At 39.7% G+C, this 24,370-nt stretch overlaps 1 protein-coding gene across 1 annotated transcript in view; it reads right to left on the reverse strand.

Moving 5' to 3' along the window:
• Window positions 1-15,433, reverse strand: part of NSF (N-ethylmaleimide sensitive factor, vesicle fusing ATPase) — a 147,079-nt gene extending 131,646 nt beyond the window's left edge. Inside the window, exon 1 of the mRNA XM_061144283.1 lies at window positions 15,353-15,433. Coding sequence (XP_061000266.1) covers window positions 15,353-15,364 — 12 coding nt within the window. The 5' untranslated portion in view covers window positions 15,365-15,433. The remainder of the gene's footprint in view (window positions 1-15,352) is intronic.
• Between the last annotated feature and the right edge of the window lie 8,937 nt (window positions 15,434-24,370).

Consider the following 24,370-nt stretch of genomic DNA (forward strand, 5'->3'; position numbering starts at 1 on the left):
CTATGGTGAAACAGGTCACCAGCCCAGGTGGGATGCATGAGACAAGTGCTCGGGCCTGGTGCACTGGGAAGACCCAGAGGAATCCGGTGGAGAGGGAGGTGGGAGGGGGGGTCGGGATGGGGAATACATGTAAATCTATGGCTGATTCATGTCAATGTATGACAAAACCCACTGAAAAAATAAATAAATAAAGGGGGAAAAAATAAATAAATAAATAAATAAAATAAAATTCACATGCACATTAAAAAAAAAGAAAAGAAAAATGAAAACGATGACTTGTACACAAATGTCCACAGCACCTTTATTCATAAATCAAAAATGGAAACAACACAAAGATCTACCAGCAGTTGAATGGATGAACAAATTTTGGCACAGGCATACGATGGATACTACCCAGCAATTAAAAAGAAACTACCTCCTGATATACGTAACAACATGCGTAAACCTCAAAACATAATGCTGAGTAAAGCCAGATGCTTAAAAGAGTTCATCCTATGTTATTTAAGCCTCATCTTATAATCAGATGAAATCTTAGAAGAGACAAAGTTAATCTAGAATAACCATATACACACAAAATCAGTGATCGACTCGGATGGGGGTGAAATGGACAGCAAAAATGCAAGAAGTAATTTTTTGAGATAGTTCTATGTCTTCATCATATTTTATTGTGCAGAGGTTATACCTCAATGAAGTTGAGAAATGACGGTCTGATTTTTTCTTTTTAATGGTTGGGCAATCTCCAATAATTCCCATTGCAAAGATGGTATAAATGTTCAAACTACAAAATATAGTTTGGATACAAGATACCTACACTCATGCAACAAAGACCTAATCAAGAGACCCAATCTCTTGCCTACTGAAAGAGAGAGAGCTAGGTTTTCAGAACAGACACTTCCCTTTCCAACCAGGTCTCATCTCAACTGGAGAAATAATAAACTAGGAGAATGGCCAGATCTACCTCTAAAAGCCCAGTCTAAGGTTACTGACCATATTGGCCTGCCAGTCCTGGGCACAGGATATAAAAAGATGAAGTATAAAACCTACACTCCTGTGTGTGTCTCATACTAAGACTGGCAATTCTTCCTCCTGAGAAGAGTTAAGACTTTTTTTTCCCCCTGTAATAATTCTTCTTTAAGAGGCAAGGGAATTTGATCTAAAGTTCTACTCTCCCTCTGGACGGGAACAGAAACATGAGGACATGGGAAAAAATACACACCTACCCAAACATACACCAAGAGGATTAAAGGAGATACTATGATTTACCTGGTACAGAGTAAATACTCAATAAGTCTCAGCTATTATTATGACTATCATAGAGATATGCAATAGAAAAAAAATTCACAACCTAAAGCTAAATAAATGCCATGAACAGCACCATGGTTAAAAGCATTACAAGTATGCAGCCATTTAAAAGGTCAAGGTACCTCTGTATGTACTGACAAGGGGAATATCCACAACATAGTGCTAAGTTTTAAAAAAGGTATAAAACAGTATTATAAAATAGTATGTAGAGTATGGTTTTTAATTAAAAAAAAAGACAGTAAATTGTTAACAGTAGTTATCATTGAGGTGAAACAAGAAGGTGTAAGTGAAACATCTTCACTTTTCAGAGTTCTGAATCGTTGGAACTATTTTTACAATAAACAACCCTTATCTTAGAAAAATAATTCTAAATACAGAGAACTTTTATGTACAAAGTCATCCTCTATGGCATTACTTTACAGTGATGAATTAGAAGCAAATTAAAAGTCTTATTTCAAAATGATAGCTATGTAAACTAAAACTTGTCTACTTCATATCAGTTCACTTCAGTTCAGTCGCTCAGTCGTGTCCGACTCTTCGCAACCCCATGAACCGCAGCACACCAGGCCTCCCTGTCCATCACCAGCTCCCGGAGTCCACCCAAACCCATGTCCATTGAGTCTGTGATGCCATCCAACCACCTTATCCTCTGTCGTCCCCTTCTCCTCCTGCCCTCAATCTTTCCCAGCATCAGGGGCTTTTCAAATGAGTCAGCTCTTCACATCAGGTGGCCAAGTATTGAAGTTTCAGCTTCAATATCAGTCCTTCCAATGAACACCCAGGACTGATCTCCTTGCAGTCCAAGGGACTCCCAAGAGTCTTCTCCAACACCATAGTTCAAAAGCATCAATTTTTCTGCGCTCAGCTTTCTTCACAGTCCAACTCTCACATCCATACATGACCAACGGAAAAACCATAGCCTTGACTAGATGGACCTTTGTAGGCAAAGTAATGTCTCTGCTCTTTAATAGGCTGTCTAGGTTGGTCATAACTTTCCTTCCAAAGAGTAAGTGTCTTTTAATTTCATGGCTGCAGTCACCATGTGCAGTGATTTTAGAGCCCAGAAAAATAAAGTCAGCCACTGTTTCCACTGTTTCCCCATCTATTTGCCATGAAGTGATGGAACCGGATGCCATGATTTTAGTTTTCTGAATGTTGAGCTTTAAGCCAAGTTTTTCACTCTTCCTCTTTCACTTTCATCAAGAGGCTCTTTAGTTCTTCTTAACTTTCTGCCATAAGGGTGGTGTCATCTACTTCATATATCCTCATAATATTCAAATCACAGAACAGTATACATATATGTGTGTGTATATGTATACACATGTATATAAATTTTACTTTACAGTTTGATATTTTTAAGTATAGCAAAGCAATTAAATAAAAACACATCAAAATGTAAAAAACAACTGTGACTGGAAAATGGGACTACGAGTGATTAATTTTCCTCTTTTCTGCACTTCCCAATTTAAAAAATAAATAGGTGTTACTTTACTAGCCAAATTAAAAGTTTTGTATTAAAGTTAACTGATGGTATATTTCATTTCAGATCTTTGTTTCTACACAGACAGTGATGACCTCACACATTAGGAAAATAACTGTAAGGATGCTGTTATTATTCATGAAAATATAAGACAAGGTCTCATAATTTACTTATTGTGTTTTTTCTTCATAATTAAACCATGTTGGTTAAATCTAGTTTTCTTTGACTACAGTGTGACAAGGACTTTTGTCCATAAATTAAGAAAACATACTTTTTATTAATAATCTCAGTAAGAAATTACAAAATATGCTCTGAAAGACAGAATCTTTTGATAAATATACCAAGAGTCAAAATTTTATTTATACTGGGCAGATTAACCAATGATTCAGCATTAAAATGAACACCAAATCATAAACTAGTTAACTGAGTCCTTGGCTTTGTGAATAATTTCCTCTCCATGACTGCATTAATTTGTGAAAGTTCATTAATGCCTCAAAACACATCACTTTAAAATTTGGAGAAGTACCTGGAACAATATAACAGGCACTCAATAAATATTTGTGGAACTTAAAAAAAAAAATTTGAGAAATATATCTAGAAAGTTAATCAATATAAGATCCATATGAAGAAAACGAACAGAAGCACATACTGTAAGGATATCATCAACTCCAAATTAACCTATATATGTAATGTAATTATAAGAAAATCCCAATGGGACTTTAGCAAATTCAATCTACATTGTAACTAGCAAAGTAACAGTAAGTAGTAGGCAAAATGAGAGGGAAACAAAATTTTTTCTAATTTGTGAAAGCTGCCAAGCAAAATTTCAGAAAGAATGAGACTGGCCCTACTAGACACACCATACACAGTAACTAAAACGATGCAGTGGAATTCCCTGGCAGTCCAGTGGTTAGGATTCTGTGCTTTCACTGAGAGCTTGGGTTCCTGGTTAGGAAACTTAAGATCCCACAAGCTGCCTGGTACAGTTCAAAAAAACCACAAAAAAATACGTAGTACTAGTATAGAAACAGTTCAGTGAAGTAGAAAAAGCAATCCAGAAACAGAACCAAGCAAGAAGTTAATAGGTAAAATTTAGAAACAGTAGAGGAAAGCTGAACTATGCAATAAAAGGCATTGAGACAACTGATTATACACTTGGCGGCTGAGGGAGGGGGGGCAGTGTCAATAATAATAATAGCTAATGTGTTTTGAGAGCTTATTACATGTGAGGCACTGTTTTAAAAACTTTACACACCTGCAAACACCCTAGCTCACAATTCTCTTTCCTACTGCCAAAATCTAAAGAACATTATTTGCCTCACTCTAGCTAACATTTTTGTTTTCTCATAACACAAGAATATTACTTCTCTCTAAATGATTTTTTGAACATGACTCATTCTGAATTTTGTGTACTTAGAAGAGGGGGGAAAAAAGCCTAATTTTAGGTGAATAAACTAAAAGATTGTGTTTTAATCCCACAGCTACCTCTAATTTGACTCAAGTCCATAATGGAGCGCCACTTGCTCCCATTCAAGGATCACAGCATCCTCTTCTTAACCTTACAGAAGCATCTTAAGGCACACATCTCACATGTGCAGGGAGGTGGAAAGCCTCACTTCAGTGGGTTTAGTATACCTGCCATGCCGTGTAATGATCACCACTCTCTAATTCCAGGACACTTTCAGCCCTCCAAGAAGACACCCTGTACCCATCAGCAGTTAGTCCGAATGCTCGCCTCCCTCATTCCTTGGCAACCACTAATCTATTTTCTATCTCTATGGACGTGCCTATTCTGAACATTTCATATAAACAGAATCACACAATCTGTCATCTTTGTGACTGGCTTCTTTCACTCAGCATAATCTTCTCAAGATCATCGATGCTGTTGCACGTGATGGCACACCATTCCTTTCCAGGGCTGGATCACGTTTCATCGTATGAATAACCCACGTTTATCTATATTAGCTGATGGATAATTTCCACTTTTTGGCTACTATGAATAATGCTGCTATGAACATTCATGTACAAGTTTATCTATGAACATACATTTTCAATCACTTGCTGGACTTGTGGGATCATTCTATATTTAACTTTTTGAAGAACTGCCAAACTGTTTCCCACAATGGTTGCACAATTTCACATTCCCACCAGCAGTATATGAGGGTCCCAAATTCTCTACATCATCACCTTTTTTAAACTATAGCCATCCTAGTGGGTGTGAGGTAGTATTTCACTCTGGTTTTGATTTTTATTTCTCTAATGACTATGATGGTGACCATGTATCTTTCATGTGCTTATTGGTTATTTTCACATTATTTGGAGAAATAGCTATTCAAATCCTCTGCCCATTTAAAAATTGGGTTTCTTTTTATTGTTGAATTGTAACAGCTTTTTATACATTCTGGATACTAGACTTTTATCAGACATATGATTATTAAATATTTTCTCACATTTTGTGGGCTCTCCATGTCTTGATAGTGTCCCTTGATATATGAAAATTTTAAATTTTGATGAAGCTCAATTTCTCTAAAAAAAATCACTCTCTTGTTTCTACCACCAGAGATAGAAATCAAACAGATGAGTTTAGCCTGCTGAAAATTTTATATAAATGGAATCACTTCAGTATTCGTGCCTGGAGTATCCCATGGACAAAAGAGCCTGGTGGGCTATGGTCCATAGGGTCGCAGAGTTGGACAGTACTGAAGCAACTTGGCATACCGTGTATTATTCCACGTCTGACTTCTACCCTTCAATATTATGATTACAAGACTCATCCAAGTTTTGGCATGTAGCAATAGCTCATTTTCCTTGCTTTTTATAGTGTATAATTATATGAATATGCCACTACTATTTATCCATGAGTTGTTTCCAGTTCTTAATCATGAATACTGTTGCCAACAATATGTTCATACATGTCTTTTGAATAACATGCCTATGCATTGCTATTGGATATCTATACTATATATATATATACACACACACACGTGTATACACACATATATACATGTACACACACACTCCCCTACCCCTACACCTACCCTCTCTAGTAGAACAGCTGGATCACAGGCATACAGGCACATGTTCAGCTTTATGGGAATTTTGCCTAAGGTATACAATGTGGGGTTCTGATACAAGTATACCTTGCATAATGATTACGGTAACAAGCTAATTAACAGACCCATCAACTCACAGAGTTACCACTTTGTGTGTGTGGTAAGAACTCTTAAGATTTATTGTCTTAGCAAATCTCAAGAATACAATATTTTTAAAATTAACTGTAGTTACTATGCTATCTAGTATTTCAAGGTCAGTCAGGGTACCTGATTCTTGAATCAGGAAATAACCTGTGTTTTCTTAAATGTTTGAAAGTTGGATATAGGTGAAGGTATCAAAGGAAAGACAATTCAATAACCCTGAAATCTAGAAATAACAAGGTTGAGTATACATTTGGACGGAAACCTGGGGGGAAATCATCAACAATTTGTAAGAAATTGAATCCAAGAGCTTACAATCCTAAGTCAATGGCCCTCAACTTAAGCATTCTCCAGAATTACCTACAGAACTCTTAAGGGATTGCAGGGGCTCCACCCCCAGAGTTTCTAATTTAATCAAGGTGAGAGGGAGAATGTGTACTTCTAACAAGTTCTCAGGTGATGCTCATTAGCTGGTGGACAGATTCTACTTTGAGAATCAATGCACTAAGAGAAGCAAACTTAAAAAAAAAAAGGTTCATTTCCTTCTACAATAGAATATAGGAAAGAAGGCTTCAATAATGCTCTTTGTCCATTTCATCCTTTACCTTGATAAAAGTTTATAATTAAGTTTACTATGATACTTGATAAGTAGTAAACTGATTCAAAGTCTATATAAACAAAAAACTTAGACTTCATAAATGAAGATCAAAAAAAGGACTTTATTGGAGGCCAGCAGCTCTTTAAAATTAGATCTATGCTATATTACTAATGACTTGGATAACAGAATAAACAAGAGTATTCAGCAGCTTGGCAGAGAACATAACAATAAAATACAACTACACAACTTGTCCAAAATTATAATTTATTAGGTTAATCAGAAACAGTCATTCATCCATTCAACAATCACTCCATGCCAGGCTCTGTTCTTAACAGTGGGATCTAAGTTTGCTATCATCTCACAAAATTTTGTCAGTACTATTCTCCAGGAGAAAAGTAACTAGGATAACTGTTTTAATCTCCCCAAAACTGATATTTTTTGGAAGACCCAGAATTAGTGATAATTTCTAGTTTCATTGTCTAATTAAGAAAATGTTCGTTCACATGCACATAACACTAAAAAACACTTTACACTCAAAAAAAATCCACCAGTGATGGGAATTCCCTGGCAGTTCAATGATAAGGACTCCCCACTTTCACTGCTCAGGGCACAGGTTCAATTCCTGATGGGGGAACAAAGATCCCGCAAGTTGCTTGGCCAAAAGGTAACAATAATAATTTTTAAATTTAAAAAAAAGTGAACATTGGATTTCGAAAATGACAGCATATTTGCTACTTTAATAATTTTCCCATTTTCTCTTACCAAAGATCTACATAGCTAGCACAAAATACATCAGAACTTAACACTTTATTCCGAATTTAGCAAAGGACCAAAACACTCTGCATTACTCATAAACAGCTGATGCTAATTCACTTGATTTCAAATCTATAGAGCACAAAGTTGCAATAAATTATTAGCACTTTTTGGCCTCGTGGTTTTAAAAAAGGAAGGAAAGAGGAAGAGTGGGAGGAAAGAAATCAGCTTATCAGCTTCTTAGAGTAAGTCAGCTCAGTTTTACTGAAATGATCTTTACACCTGCCACTGTGGAACGTAAGGAAAAAATATAAGTCAAAATCAATGGCAATAAACTTAAACATAAAAAAATTTAAAGGACTGGTTTGCTCCTAAAATTCATATGGAAAAGGGCCAAGAAATGCCAAATGAAGGAAAATGTGCGGCTAACCCTACCAGATAGCAAGAATAATTTTAAAGCTATGACAATTAAGACACTGGTAGTGGCGCACATACAGACAAAGAGAACAATTAAACAGAAAAGAGTTCGGACTTAGAGTGGATATAAAACAGAGGTAGCATTACAGATCAGTGGGAAAAAGGATGGACTCAATACATGATATTGAGACAACTGGTTGTATATATGGAGAAGATAAAATTAGCTTAATTCACACCAAACACAAAAATAAATTCCAGATGAATCAAACACCAAAATATGAAAAACAAACCATTAAACCTTTTCAAAGCAAATCTTTCTGACTTCAAAATGGGAAAAGATCTTAAAACATATAAGCACACTAATACACAGAAGTTAAAAATGGGTAGTTATAACTACAATAAAATTTAAATCTAAAACTCGACATACATGAAAAGATCATTACTAAACAGCCCAACAACAACAACAAAAAAAAAATGGGCAAAGGATATGCAAAGGTAATTCACAGAAGAGGAAACTCCAATGATCAATATGAAAAATGCTCAATCTCACTAGTAATTAGGGAAAATTGCAAATTTAAACAACAGTATTATTTTATACCTATCATATTGTAAAAATTAAAATATCTCAATATTAAGTGCTGGAGAGGACATGAGGAACAGGTAATCATATGTTGTTGGTAAGAACACAAACTTGTATAACTAGGTAAGGATAAAGGTAACTGATTACCCAGCAATTCTATGTAACAGTTCTACAAACAGGGTATAGATCCATGTCTCTAGACATATTCTAAAGAAATTCAACATACATATGCAAGGAGATAAAGACAAAAAATATGTATTTCTGTATGTATGAGTATTTGTACCAGAAGAAATAAAATTTGAAAACCACCTAAATTGTCCTCTAAGAAAACAGATAATTGTGGTATATTTACAAAATAGACTACTACACAATAAACATAATTAACTAACTCTACATAATTCCAACATGACAATCTCAAATGAAAAAATTCAGGTTGCAGAAAGAGATATACAATATAACACCATTATATACATTTTTAAAACACACAAAACAATATATTGGTTAGGGACACAAACCTACATAGACGTGAACAGAAACGATTTATATCAGCTTTAGGCTAGTGGTTATTTCTGGGGGATTAAAAGATATAAAGCAAATATCACAATATGTAAAAACTTTTACAATCTGGGCAGTGAGTACATGGATATAGGTATATATTATTTGCTGTACTTTTAAGCATACTTGGAAGTCTCTTAAGATATATATGACTTATTCTTGTTTAAAATGCACAGAGCTAGAAATAGTTACAGTCATGCAAGGACTATCTAGTTTGCATCATAAAAAAACTGAGTAGGAAATCATGCCTTTGAATCACTAGGAAACTGAAGGCAATGTAAGATGGGTCTCAGAGCCCATTCAAGGGCATTAACACTGGAGTATGATCAAGGACTTCATTAAGAGATTTTCCCCTAATACACCATAATCAGAGTATGGACCCTTCAGAATAGCATGACAGCAAGCACCCAGTGCATTGCCAACACAGCTGCTTCCAAGAGTTCACTGTTCCACCAATTCAAGAACTTCCAGCAGTAAAATAATACACTTTCACCTTATACCTTTGCACTCTGACTTAAATACTTATCAAGAACATACCCACCTTAATCATCAATTCCTCTGGGTTTCAGAAAGAAGCTATCTGATAGTGCTGTAAAGAGTTCAATTTTGTTTTCTAAAATGTACTGCTTTTGAAGATACTTAGTAAAATCACAAAACTGACACACAAAAACAGTAACTATTGCATACAAGACTGCAAAAAGATGATATGCTTTGGATTGCAAAACTCTGACTTAGAAATGGAACGATGAGACATTTTAAATTATTTGTTTTGACTTGTGGTACTGCCCATGAACTGTCCCTAATTTACCACTGTGTTCCAATCTGAAGGTTGGTTTTTGGTAAAGATGTCATTCACCCATAAAAATGTTATAAATGGTTAGGTTTCTGGACTAGACTACAAGAGCTTTTCCAATATGCTAGGCTGACCCAGACCAACAGCCAGATGAGGTAAATTCCACTTCTAACGTCTTTCTAAACCCTTTTCAACACCTAAGAGTGTTCTCTCCCTTAGATTCCTATTTAACATTGTCTTGCTCCTATTTCTTAAAACAAATTACCTCCACTAGATGTAAGGATTTATGAAGAAAACAATCCATTGGTTTTATTCTCCTTAATGCATGTATATTTTCAGAAAGGGATTGCTAAATCTCAAATATGTGAGATGTCTAGTAATTTTAAAAGATAAGAGTACAGGGGACTTCCCTGGTGGTCCAAGGTCTAAGACTTGGTGCTCCCAAAGCAGGGGGCCAGAGTTCGATCCCCAGCCAGGGAACTAGATCCCACAAGTTGCAACTAAAAGCTCTTCCATGCTACAACTAAAACTTGATTCAGCTAAATAAATAAAATCTAAAAAAAAGAAAAAGATTACAAAAAATTTCAGGAGTGGTTTGAGTGGTAGTTTAAGGGACCTGGCATGCAACACTAGAGGAACTTCACCAACTCGCCTCTCCCTACCTAGAGTCAGCTCTCCTTATCTATAAAGGCTACATTTCAGATTCTTTTCTCTGCTTCTCACTCCATGATTCCAGAGCAGTTGCAGCATGAGAGTTCTGAAAATCAGTGTGGGGGCCGGAGGCAGTGGCGGCCATCAGTACATGGAGGTCATTTATAAATAAGAGTCTACAGTCAATGTGAGTAATAAGAATTACAACGTTAGCATCTTGATTTATTATGAGCAAAAATTTAAAAGAGCTGAGAAAATCTATTACCTAATTGAATCTTTCAAAAAGCCAAAAGGAACCAGATATGTTTAAATTGATCGTATTATAAAATGTATCCAACTTGTCATTCCATATTTTTCTCATATAACAAATACACTAAAACAATAAAGACAAAAATTATTTTCTTTCAGGTTCTTTACTTTTAAGATTAGGGGCTTCAAAGTAATTTAGGGACTAACCAAGTTCTGATGACCTTGGAGCTATATACTGAATAACATCACACAGTTTATTTTTCAGTTTCCCAGATGGACTAAATATGATGCTTTCTTTTTTTGGATAGCAAAATCAAAGGAAAAGAAATACAGATTACTAATGCTATCATCAGCAACAGGGATACAACAAATCTTCAGTTATAGAGCGAACATAAATACCGTTTACAAGATGATGTCAGAATGCCAAAATTAACTAAACCAACCCAAAGCAGTAACTCAAGATAGCTTTTCTCCCACAAAGAGGAAATACAGAACCCATTTTAAGAGAATTACAAGGCTCACCCTATTTGTTAAACATGGATAGGTAGTTGTTAGTTATGGCTACAGGAAGAGAAGACAAGACAATCTGAGATGGGCCAAAGGGGTTTAGATTTTCCAAAAGGTAGAAAGTAGTTTTTAAAAATTAAACTTTGACAGAGGCTCTAAAATGTTTAAGGTAAGAAGGTAAATCTACTCTTTATACCCTGTCAACTAAATTGGGGAACTGACTTGAGTTCAAATCCTAACTCTGCTTCTTGCTGGCTGTGAACCTGCAAATTACCAAACCCCTCTCTCGGAGTAAAACAAAATTAATACTATTTACTTTGCAGGGAGGTTTTGTCTGGATTAAATGAGATACATTTGTAGTTAAACAATGGTACCTGAAGTGTACTGATGTGTGCCAGCCTAGAAGAGGGTCTCTAGCAGCATGCTCAAGGCCTGCTTCTGACCCCATCATATCCTACCCTTTATCAATGACTAGAATGGAGTCACAGAAGGCAGGCTTATTAAACCTATGGATCTACGGATGAAACAACACTGCAAAAGAGCACTACTATGTTGCATAAAATGAAAGAATCAAAGAAACCTTCAACAGGTAGCAGAAATGGACCCCAAAAAAGTGAACTGTAAAGGGGATAAATGTAAGGTCTCAAACTTAGGTTCAATAAAACAGCTGCACAATACCTAGAATGTAGGGGTATGGTGGGGGGAGGGGGGGTTGCTGATTTTAAAAGAACACTGGAGCTGTAATTGACTGTAAGTTCAGTAATGGGTGGGCCAGGCTTCCCAGGTGGCTCAGTGGTAAAGAATCTGCCTGCCAATGCAGGAGATGCGGGTTCAATTCCTAGGTATGGAAGATCCCCTGGAGGGATAGCAATCCACTCCAGTATTCTTGCCTGAAAAATCCCATGGACAGATGAGCCTGGTGGGTTACAGTCCATAGAGTTGCAAAGAGTCAGACACGACTTGAGCACTGAGCACTCAGTATGGGCCAAGAGTGTGATTTACTGCAGAAAAAAGCAAATACAATTTTAGCCTGTATTAGTAATGGTATTGTCTAGCATCAGAGAATAATAGTTCAAGAAGATTCTTCACTGATCACCATGTTAGACTCTTGAGCACATTTTATCAATAGAAGAAACACTGACAAAAGAGAACATTTCCAAAGGAAAGTCACCTAAATGATGAAGGATTTGGAATATAGGATATTTGAGAAATTGGGGATGTTTAACTTGCAAAAGAGAAAAATCTGAGGGAATATGTAATCTGTTTTCAAACAGCGAGGGAGCTATCACATGAAAAAGGAATCATTTAGTTCTACAGTTTTAAACAGCAGAAATAATATGTATAAAAATTACCTGGAACCCCATACAAAAAAGACTTTTCTAATATGACACTAAAATGGGCTAGCTTTATGGTGTAGCATTCTCTATCACTAAAGTATTAAGACAGAGATTAGATTCATTTCCAACAAAAATGTACTGAGCATCTTTGTCCCAGGCAGGTACAAAGCACTGATGATAACAGTAAATACAAAACTAATACGGTCTCTGCTTTCGTGGAGAGTAAAGTCTAGTAGTAGAGGCAAATAATCACACTAAAAAATTTTAAATGATAGATAAATCTCTAAGGAAAGGAATACAGTTCTTCAAGAACATATGGAGAGTGGAGTTTGGGGGAGAATGGATACATGTATATGTATGGCTGAGTCCCTTTGTTGTCCACCTAAAACTATCACAACATTGTTAACAGGCTATACTCCAATATAAAATAAAAAGTTTAAAAAGAGAGAGAAGAGCATATTAACATAGGATCTGACTTGGTGTGGGATCAGAACAGGCCTCCCTTCAGTAGCTGAGTAATCCGTGAGTAGGAGGTAAACGGTTGGGAGCAGAACATCATAAAGAAAGGGAACAGCACACGCAAAGTCCTTGTGATAAGAGGTTCAAGGATTGGAAAGGCTTATATAACCTCAGCATAGAGAGTAAGACAGTGAGTGGAGATGCAGAAGCAGAACCACAAAGGGCCTTAAAGGCCCAGTTAAGGATTTGGTCTTCTCCCAAAAGTAATTAGATGCTATTAAAGCAGGGGATTAAGTAGCAATGTGCATGGGAGAGAATAATCAATGTGGTGAATGGCATAAGGAGACTACTTGGGAGCTTCCTGCAGTAGTCTAGGCTAGAAATGATAGTGGTTTGGGAAAAGCCGGTGGAAATGAAGATGTAAAGAGGTGGATGGATAGATTGGAGAGAATTTTAGGACATTAAAATGACAAAACCCATGTAACTAGTCCAGTGGGTGTTTGGATACGGTTTAAAGCAGCAATTTTAAAGCAGCAATGCCCAAGCCAGATTCTTTGGCTCTAATAATTAATTCCCTTTTTTTGGGGGAGGGTGGGGTGAGGACAGAACTCAGTGAGTAACTTTACTTGGGGACAGAGGATATGGTGAGGGAGAAATATAAGGAATGACCCATTCTCCATCCGCCAGGCTTCTAACCTATATAGGTGGGTGGATTGTGATGCCATTCACTGATATAGCAAACTGTAAAAATATTAGGTGGGATAAGACCACGGGTTTATTTGAACAAGATGAGTGTGAGGTGTCTTGGTTTTAAATAGTTTGGCATACCTATCTTGAATTTAAAGAACAGGTCTGGACTGGGAGTAAAATACTGAATATCGTTGACATATAGACAGTAGTTGAAACTGGGCTTAGAAGAGATTGCCTGGGGAGAAAGCACCCAGCGAGGACACAGCCCTGAGGAACATCTGCATTGAATAACAGAAGAGAGGAGGGTGAGTCTGCAAAAGAGTGGTCTGCCTAAAAACTGGAGGGAGGCTGAAGCCAAGGGAAGAGCGTTTTCCATGAAGGAGGCAATGGTCAACAATGTCAAATGCTGTTGAGACATCCAGCAAGACAAGGAATGAAAAACATCAATTAAGTTTAGAGGCATGTTTCACTGGGATGATGGGACCAGAAATCAGACTGCAGTGGGTTGAGGAATGAGTGGGAGGAAGGCAAATGGGAGACAAATACACGAGACAATTCTTATCAAGATTCCTGGCTGTAAAGTGGGGAGAGAAAAGGCGACAGCTGTGGGGGTGGAGGGAGGGTTTGTTTCAAGATGGAAAAAGCCTGAGTTTGTTGTTAAAAGGGAGCAGGTGAACACACAGGAATGGGGTTCCTGAGAAGATGCGGAGAGACCGACTCTGAAGGACAGGTGGAGGGAGTTGTGGAGGAACTAGGTGCAGATAAAAGATAAGGCTGTGGGGAAAAGAAGAGAAAGAGGCCTAATTAAATGACCTTTAAGGTCTCTTCTCACTCTAGAATCTCCTGACTTACAACTGTGTTCAGGGAGTCTATTTGCATGTATGCATAATCTATGCAAACTTATTCAAATATTCCAATAGAAATAAATCAGTCAAGCACATCCTTATCCCCTAATGACGCAGTTAACGTCCCCAGGTTTATGACCAGTAATCTCTAGGCAGGATCCATCCCTCAGAAAGGTTTTTGCCCAATGCACACTGCAGTCCAGCACAGAACCAGTCCTATCTCCCCTGGCCAAACCCATACTACACCGCGATCTCAGAGGCTAAAGGAGGAAGTTAAATTTAAAACCCTGAAACTACAACATACCCTGCTGCATTCAAAACGACTGTCATTCATAAAAGCAAAACACGACACCTCAAATCCATCCCCACTCCAAGCTCAAGGCATTTCTGCCTGAGCCGGCAGTGACACGTCCCCCTGATGGCCGAGGGTTAACACCCAAAGTCATTTGCACCCCCCTCCTCCTTTCCCGAGACCTCTGATTGTGAACAACCAGAAATGGGGTTCCTAATGGTCCCTGTCACAGCCCTTGACCCAATGGAGCGGACAGATGCCCCGCAGTTGTTCCAGAGAAGGCACCTAACAAGCCCTCCTCTTAAGAGGAAACCCCTCGAGCCCTCCGACCCGGGCTGGGACGGCCACGAGCCTGCGGCTACCCTGAGAAGCTAGGGGGACAAGCCCCAAGGGATGGAATGGGAGAATTAAAGGAGACCCAGGAGACCTGGGTTGCGAGGGGGTCTCCTCCCCTCGAGCTTCCTAAGGGGGAAGGAGTTTCTGAGGAGGGTTAATCCCCTGCCACCATTCCTCACCTTCTCTGGCCTGTCGCCCCCTCCAACACCCCATTTGCTCAGACTCACTCCCCTCCCCTGAGGCCGTCTGGACCTCCCGTTGCCCGCGAGCCTGGCACCCCCGCCTCGAGCCGCGGCTCCCGGGCCGGCACTCACCCGGCCCGCCATCTTCACGGACACGTCCGGCTCCGCCGCTGCAGCTCGGCGCTAGGCAGAGCCCGCCCCCGCCGCGCGCGCCCGCTGCCCGCCCTCGCGCAGGCGCGCAGCCGCCTTGACGCCCGCGCGCGCCCGGCCGCGTCCCCGGCGCCGGCGCCCCCGCTCCGCCGGACGCGCGCGGGTTCGGCGGCTGTCAGGGGCGGGCGGGGCGCCATCTTGAACTCCAGCTGCCGGGGGCCTATGGGGCCAGTGACTGTCCATCTAGCACGTGTCTGCTGGTGACTTTCTGCAGGGCTCCTTTTGCGAAAGTCATCACAGCTGGCTGTTTGCCCTGGGCTATGTAGCAAGGATTTTGATAGTTTTAACCATTGAGCTCCTGCTTATCTCTGTCCTTTAGTGGCCTTTTAACTTAATGCTTCCAGACTCACTTGGGTGAAAATATACAGAAGAGCCCCCAGCGCAGGTATTGGGCTTCCCCCTGGGAAGATCAGTGATGTGGAGCGGGTTCTGAGTTCAAGTTCTCTGTGAATTCAGGCTTTTCATTGTAGGCGGACTTGTTTCCTAGCTCCTGGAAATGACTGACCTCGGTGTTTACATTTAGTTTGTTTTGCCTGGAAAGCTCAGATTTAAGATTTCATTCAAATGTATAAGTGAATTGTGATTGTTTCTATGTTTTTATATAATTTTATTAAGTATGTTTATGTATAAAGGTAAGTTTATCTCTTAACAACCTTTCATCATTTACCAGTGTTCATTTTAGACAGTATATATATGGAATTTGAATGAATTGTGCCTTAAATTTGGTCTTTTTTTTTTTTATCCTTGAACGTCTTCTGTCTACCACAACATTTCCTCAGAATAGGTAATGATAACAGCGCTCTATAAGAAGAGAGGTTCTCCCAAATAGGGTCTCTGATGCATTTATTGTCTCCACTATCTTATATTTCTCTTCATATTTACACAAGACAATAAGAAATGATGTCTTAGCTTTTTCACAATTAGACCACTCTGCCCCGCTACCTCCCTTCATAGTTAATTAGAAGAAATAGTTTTTTCCAACTTGAGGAAAGGAAAGAATTAGAAGAGCTGGCCATGCTTTAGCGACTTAAAATGGAGAACCAATAACAATAAATGACCTGAAGATTGGGGGGTTGGGAGGACAGAAGAAAAAAATCAGGTGAGTGTCATAAACTTTCACACTGCACCTGAGAACCAGACTGTGCTCTTGAACAAATCAGATGTTAACTAATCATCGGCAGATCAGAGAGTTCATCAGGAAACCCAGGGAACTAGCTGAACTCTGATCTATGAACTTGAAAAAACTATAAAAATAGTTAGAATAGACTGGGGAGTCAGAAGTCTTAGATTCTTGTCCTTTTCCTTGCTCTGCTACTCTCTCCCCATCTCTGAGCCCCATGTTCCTTATTTAGGAAGTGAGAGGTATAATTCAATGAGCTTAACAGGTTGTTTTGCATTTTTTGATACTTTGAATGTATAAATCAAAGATATTTTGCCGAAATGATTACCAGATCCAAAAGATGACATTGGCTGTCAGTACACTGATCTGATGTTATTTCAAGGCCAGAGAATAAGCAACTGTATTTATATATGCCACTGCTGTGTTGCCTTGTTTTGTTGGGTAACCTAGATTGCAAGTAAAAATGTCTTCAGTCTCTCTGACAAGGAGCAATGTTTCTCATCTAGGAAAGACAGTCTTGCTGGATGCTTGGAAAGGTTCCTCTGTGTCAGCTTACAAGCATGTGTACCCATAATAGGGGGTTCTTTGTATCCTATCACAAAGAGTATCAATTCACCGGACTCATGTGCAAGGCTCTCTGCAGGGTCCATCAAAGAAAGAACAGGCAGACATGAGCTCCTGCCCTTGAGGTGCTTAGCCTCCACCGTGGGGGTGAGGGTTCTGAGATATCACTCCAGGTTGTCACACTTCTGTGCATCCCATCTGTGCCTTGCTCTAATATTCCAAGGTCATCCTAGAAACAGTGGGACTGTTGGTGATTCTGCATCACCTTCTGAGCAATCTTTGCAGTCTGGGTTGATAGGCAGCACACATTTTTGCTGCCCCAAATCCATTCCCCCTTTTTTCTGGTCACAGATACCTGGCTTCACGTAGTTTCAAAAGCAGTGTCAGACAAGGTATCCAGCACTCCCCTGACCTGGGAAGGATCACAAAACCCAGACTCAGTCAGTCAGATGCTCTCTCTCCCAAGCAACTACAATCTTGACCATCCTGAGGAAGAAAGACAGAAAAAAGCAAGAGCTGATTTACCCCAATAGTGATATCCTGAAAAGGCCATCTGCTTGATTATCTAGCCCCCTGGAATTTACCTGATTTTTTTTTCTTTTTTAATTAAAATAGTCTCTTGTTTTATGTTTTAGTTTATTTTTATTTTTGGCTGTGCTAGGTCATTGTAGCTGCGAGCAGGCTTTCTCTAGTTGCAGCAAATGGAGGCTACTCTTCATTGCAGTGCTCTGGCTTCTCATTGCAATGGCTTTTCTTATGGAGAATGGGCTCTAGGTGCTCGGGCTTCAGTAATTGCTCCATGGCATGTGGGATCTTCTCCGACCAGGTATCAAACATGTGTACCCTGTACTGGCAGGCAAATTCTTAATCATGTGACCACCAGTGACATCCCACCTAATTTCTGTCCTTGGTAAAATCTGTTTGTCTCTCTCTGTCTTGATGTCTGTGACTTAATCAGTCTTTCCTTTCCTCAAAAACAAAAAACAAACAAAATCTCCCTCAGCTTGTCATTGATCCCTGAAACTCTTTTAATTTGCTTTCCTTTCAATGAGAAACTAGGTATGACAGCTTGCTGCTGCTGCTAAGTCGCTTCAGTCGTGTCCGACTCTGTGCGACCCCATGGAAGGCAGCCCACTAGGCTCCCCAGTCCCTGGGATTCTCCAGGCAAGAACACTGGAGTGGGTTGCCATTTCCTTCTCCATTGCATGAAAGTGAAAAGTGAAAGTGAAGTCGCTCAGTCGTGTCCGACTCAGCGACCCCATGGGCTGCAGCCCACCAGGCTCCTCCGTCCATGGGATTCTGCAGGCAAGAGTACTGGAGTGGGGTGCCATTGCCTTCTCCATATGACAGCTTACAATAATTTAAATTTAACCTAGAATGTAAATAACTAAGGTCAGTTTCTAAGGTCTAGGGGACTGTTTCAGGTGAGAGGAGGTGGGAGAGGGGACTAGGGATAGGCTCAGAGAGGAAAGGGGGACCAAGTACCTGAAGGGTGAGAAGAGAAGATGGCATGCTGAAGTGGAGGCAGCAATACCCAAGATAGAGAACAGTGAGGTAAGTGGAGAGAAGGTCAGCTCTTGCTGATCAGCTACTCTCTGACCCACCATGATGGTTAATTTTACATATTAACTTGGCTGGGCCATGGTGCCCAGATACTTGACCAAACGTTATCCTAAATGTTTCCGTGAGGGTATTTGGTGATGAGATCTACATTTAAATCAGTGGACTTTGAGTAAGATAGCTCTCCACCCTGTGGATGGACCTCATCTAATCAACTGAAAGCCTGAATAGAACAAAAGGCTCATATCCACTTAAGAAGAGAATTCTCCAGTGGAATGCCTTTGGACTTGAATGGCAGCTCTTTCCTGAATCTCCAGCTTTCCAGTATCTCCCATCAGATTTTTGGACTTGCCAAGCCTCCAGTATCACATGAGTCAATTTCTTAAATCTCCCTACATATACACAGCCTGTTGGTTCTGTTTCTCTGTAGAAGCCTGACTAATACACCATGTTTCCTGCTGGTGACGAGGAAGTGATTCCAAACTCTTCCGCTGTAAGCTTGGTATCACCCGTTGCTCGCTGATAGGTAACCAGCATTTAGAGGTGGAGGCCTGATTCAATGTTTTGGAGACTCCATGAATGTATAGATATATATTTTTTAAATTTAATTTTCTGGATTTTGAGGGGGGCGCTGTGTTGGGTCTTCATTATTGCGTGGGCTTTTCTCTAGTTGTGGAGGTGGGGTGCTACTCTCTAGTTGTGGTGTGAGGGCTTCTTGGTGGCTTCTCTTGTTGCAGAGCACAGGCTCTAGGGTGCTCAGGCTTCAGTAGCTGCAGCACTCGGGCTCAATAATTGAGGTTCCCAAGCTCTAGAGCACACGGGCATCATTGCTCCATGGCATGTGGGATCCTCCCAGACCAGAGATCGAACCTGTGTCTCCTGCATTGGCAGGTGGATTCTTTACCACTGAGCCACCAGGGAAGCCCCTCCATGGATATAATTCTATGTTCAAATTGTGCCCAGTTAAACATCACTTAATAATTGCTTCCTTAGAACGGGACTGAGTAACTTTCGGACATTCTGGTTGTAGCAGTGATGCTAACAACTTAACTGGGGGGAATAAACTTTTTCTGTGTTTTGAGGAATGAGAGCAATAGTGAGCTACATAAAGTGAACTGATGCTCTGTTGTCCAGTTTATTTAACAAAGAATGTGCTGTTTTGCTGATTTCCACGTTATTTAAGGGAAAACGAACTTTAGTCTGGAATCCTGGGGCTAAACAAATGGCACTGCGGACAGAAAGGAGGTTTTAGTCACATCAAGGTGTGGGTTTCAGAGATCTTCCAACAGGGCTGCATGCAGGTGTTTCAGGGAACAGCGCTCAGCAATGTGACAGAAGATATCTTCAGGGTGTGTGTGTGTGTGTGACAGAAAGAAGGACCTACACTGCCCCCTTGCACAAGAAAAAGATCCTTGTGAAGCAGACAAAGGTGATCTTCATAAAACCTTTGATACCCTTCCTTCTACAGCCCCTCCTTTCTTTCCCAAGTACTTGCAGTATTAGTAACATAATACATCCCTCTTTTCAGGACTGTATGCAATTTAAGAGAATATTGCCAGGAAAGCAATAGAGAAACAAATCTCTAAGAGCAAAATTTCAGAGACTGTAACATCTTCATGTGGATAGCGATCCTTATTCTTGCCCCTCCAATCATAGCCCATCGGTCAGCCCCCTATGCCCTCAGTCCAGGCTTTCAGGAAGCCTTGTTGAAAACTTCCTATTATGGCCCCATCATAGCCAATTTTAGGAAGATGAAGTCGCCATCTGTTTGTTTTCTGTCAGAGAAACCTATTTCTCAAAATGATGGATAAGGCTAGAGAACAGAACAAAATGGAGAGAGGATACAGAGTTTTCAGAGAAAGGAAGACCAGCTGATGCAATGCAGCATTTTAACTGCAGTCAAGTGTTTTTATTGCTGTTGGGTTTTTTTTTTTTTTGATGAATAAGTCTTTTCTCTTTGGAGGATCAAGGACAAACACCTAGAGTCACAAAAAATCAATTCATTCTGGAAAGTCTGAGTGGGCAGGAGACATGATAGGATCCTCCTTGGAAAGGGATGAACGTTGCTATGGAAACCAGCCATCCTTCATTGCAAGCCCCAGTGCACTTGCCAGGCTGCCTAACCCTGCATAATAACAACATGGGTCCAGAGAGGTGCCTGCATCTCTTGGAAAAGGAATCCTTCAGATACTGGGGTCTGATGAGTTTTTATGCATCTTGAAGAAAAGGAAGTTACAGTCTCCTGGGAGGAGCTGAGTTGCCTAGAACCTTAAGACGTCAGAGACCCAAGACCCACAAACCATATTGTTGTTGTTTAGTACTCAGTAGTACTTTTGTGACCCCCATAGACTGTAGCCCTCTAGGCTCCTCTGTTTATCGGATTTTTCTAGGCAAGAATACTGGAGTGGATTGCCATTTCCTTCTCCAGGGATCTTCCTGACCCAGGGATCGAACCCAAGTTTCCTGTGTTGCAGGTGGGTTCTTTACCACTGAGCCACTGGGGAAACCCCACAAATTACATTGGGGATGACTGTATTATCTCCAGAGGGCTGCTGAGAAAAACTGAAGGTGTGTCTTAAGATTTCATCTAAGGACAAGTTTCTGGAGAGGTTTGTTTCCAGGTTAAGGAATATGTATGGCAGGGTTTTTCAAGGGAGGGAGAAGACATCTCTTGAGCAGGATCATGACCAGAACAGAGGGATAAGTTTAGTGATACTGGGGGAAGGTGGTCCAAGAATACTGTGTTACATTTAAACTCTCTAAACTGAAACTTTTTCATGTGAGAATTAAATGAGATAACTATCACATAGTACCTAATACATTCAAACACTTGACCCAGCAGTTATAAGGCAGATATTAACTATCACTGCCAAGAGTGCTGTAACTAGTACTAATAACACTATTAACCAATTTTAAAGTCTAATGGGGGTGGAGTGGGGAGCTATCTCCAAATAAGATATTTCTCTGGGTGAAATTATCCCTCTGCTTCTCCCAAGAGCACCTTGTACTTTTCCATGCTGTACAAATAACATTGAAAAGAGAAGTGTATTCTATTAAGGAAAAAAACCCCACTCAACCATTACTGTCATAAGCAATTTATGGAGTTGCCACAGTTTGTGCTTGTTAAGTTTCCCTGCGCAGCAATCATGATTTCTATTATACTTCCTTCCTAATTGTCAAAATTTTGTATTTTTTTAAAAAATAAATTGAGTTTTGCTTTTAAATTTTATATTATTTTGGAACTTTGCTTCTTTGGGGTTGAGGCACACTGGTCACCCCTCTGCCTGTGACAGCTCTCTACAGTCTGTGGGCTAGCAGTGTGCTGATCTTTTGAAGTTTCTTTCCCTACCCAATCCCCCTTTTTTGATGAGGTTTCAGTGAGGTCTGTTAGGTGTGCATCCTGCAGCTTAATTGGCTTAAAATGTTCTCTCTTTTGGTGTGGTCTCTTTGTGGACCACCTGGGAGAAAAAAAAAAACCAATAGTGTAACTGTTTTGATACTGAAAATTGATAAATGTCTTTTTGAAATAAAGAACCAGTCCCTCCAAAAAAAAAAAAAGTTGAGTTTTGCATCATAAAGTTAGTACAACATTTTCTCTCAATCACTTAAAACTTCACAACCTCAACTCGTGAATACAATCACTAGTAAGTTAGGTCTCTTTCCCTTCTAGTCTCTTCCCATACATTTTCTCGCAGGATTTCACTTCTCCAACCAGGGATTGAACCCAACCAGGCTATGGCAGTGAAAGTGCTGAATCCTAACCACTAGACCACTGGGGGACTTGCCCCATACGTATTCTTATTAAAAATATATATATATAGCTCTTCTTTGACTAACAATGGGGTTGGTTATATTCCAATAAATTCATCATACATTGAAAATATCATAAGTTTAAAATGGATTTATTAGTAATATGCCTTGCTTACTTTAAATTAAAGTGAAGTTGCTCAGTCGTGTCCGATTCTTTACAACCCCATGGACTGTATGTAGCCTACCAGGCTCCTCCGTCCATGGGATTTTCCAGGCAAGAGTTCTGGAGTGGGTTGCCATTTCCTTCTCCAGAGGATCTTCCCGACCCAGGGGTTGAACCCTGGTCTCCCGCATTGTAAGCAGATGCTTTACTGTCTGAGCCACCAGGGAAGTCCTCTTTAAATTAAAAGATGCTTTTAACTTGAAAAGATGCTTTTAATGAAATCAAAAGACACTTGCTTCTTGGAATAAAAGCTATGACAAACCTAGACAAGGTATTAAAAGGCAGATACATCACTTTGCTGACAAAAGTCCGTATAGTCAGAGCTATGATTTTTCCAGTAGTCATGTATGGACATGAGAATTGGACCACAAAGAAGGCTGAGAGGCGAAGAAACAGATGTTTTCGAATTGTGCTGCTGGAGAAGACTGTTGAGAGTCCCTTGAGCAGCAAGGAGATCAAACCAATCAATCCTAACGGAAATCAACCCTGAATATTCACTGGAAGCACCGATGCTGAAATTGAAGCTCCAATACTTTGGCCACCTGATACAAAATGCCAAGTCACTGGAAAAGATCCTGATGCTGGGAAAGATTGAGGGCAGGAGGAGAAGGGGATGATAGAGGATGAGATGGTTGGATGGCATCACTGACTCAATGGACACGAGTTTGAACAGACTCTGTGAGGTAGGGAAGGATAGAGAAGCCCGGCGTGCTGCAGTCCATGAGGTCGAAGAATTGGACATGCCTGAGCGACTCAACAACAGCTTACTTTAAACATGCTCAGAATACTTACATTAGCCTACATTTGGGCAAAAACGTGTAACACAAAACCTGTTTTGAAATAAGGTGTTGACTATCTCATGGGATTTATTGGCTACTGCACTAGAAGTGAAAAACAGAATGGTTGTATGAGTACAGGATGGTTTTAGGTGTACAGTGGCTTACCCTCATTAATGTGTGGCCGACCCACAGAACTTGTGATACCTGTGCCGCTTGATGTTAGATGATTTTGCCCAAATGGATAACATATCACTGGCCCAGGAAAAGATCAAAATCCCGAAGTTGAGGTATGGTTCTTCTGAATGCATACTGATTCCCTACCATATAAAGTCAAAACATTGTCAGACCATTGTAAGTTGGGGACTGTCTACTCACATATATGAAACATATAGGTATGTATGAAACATATATATAATATATATATAAAGATATGTGTGTATATGTATCTATATAGTTGTAATCCTTTAGCAATTGAGTGCCATATGGGCTAGGGCACTGGATGCAGCTCTTGTGAAAATAATGCATCTTCTCCAGTTGTGAGCACTGGAGGCAAAAAGCTCTCAGCCTAAACATTCCTTCCATAGGCACAAACAGTGGTAGGTAAAAAAATCTAATCTTTGCTATTTCACCATTTTTTCAGCTTATGATGATTCTATTCAAATAAACAAACTGAATAGTTGAAGGCAGAATCACTTTACATCTTTTCTTACAAGTTATTAGGACACAAGTTGATCATTCTTAATACAGGAAATAAAAATATTAGTAAACATTTGGGGAAAAATCAACCAAGTAATCAAAGAACTGAAAACTAAACCAACATAAGACACTTTTTTTTTTGGTTACCAACTTAGAAAACAAACAAACAAAAAAAAAAACCACTAAAAACCCTCTTTTTAAAGAACTTACCAGATGATAAAGCAAGTTCAGCTTTCATTTGGTTGATG

This window comes from Dama dama, chromosome 5, assembly GCF_033118175.1.
Source record: "Dama dama isolate Ldn47 chromosome 5, ASM3311817v1, whole genome shotgun sequence".
In the NCBI taxonomy this organism is placed as follows: Eukaryota; Metazoa; Chordata; class Mammalia; order Artiodactyla; family Cervidae; genus Dama; species Dama dama.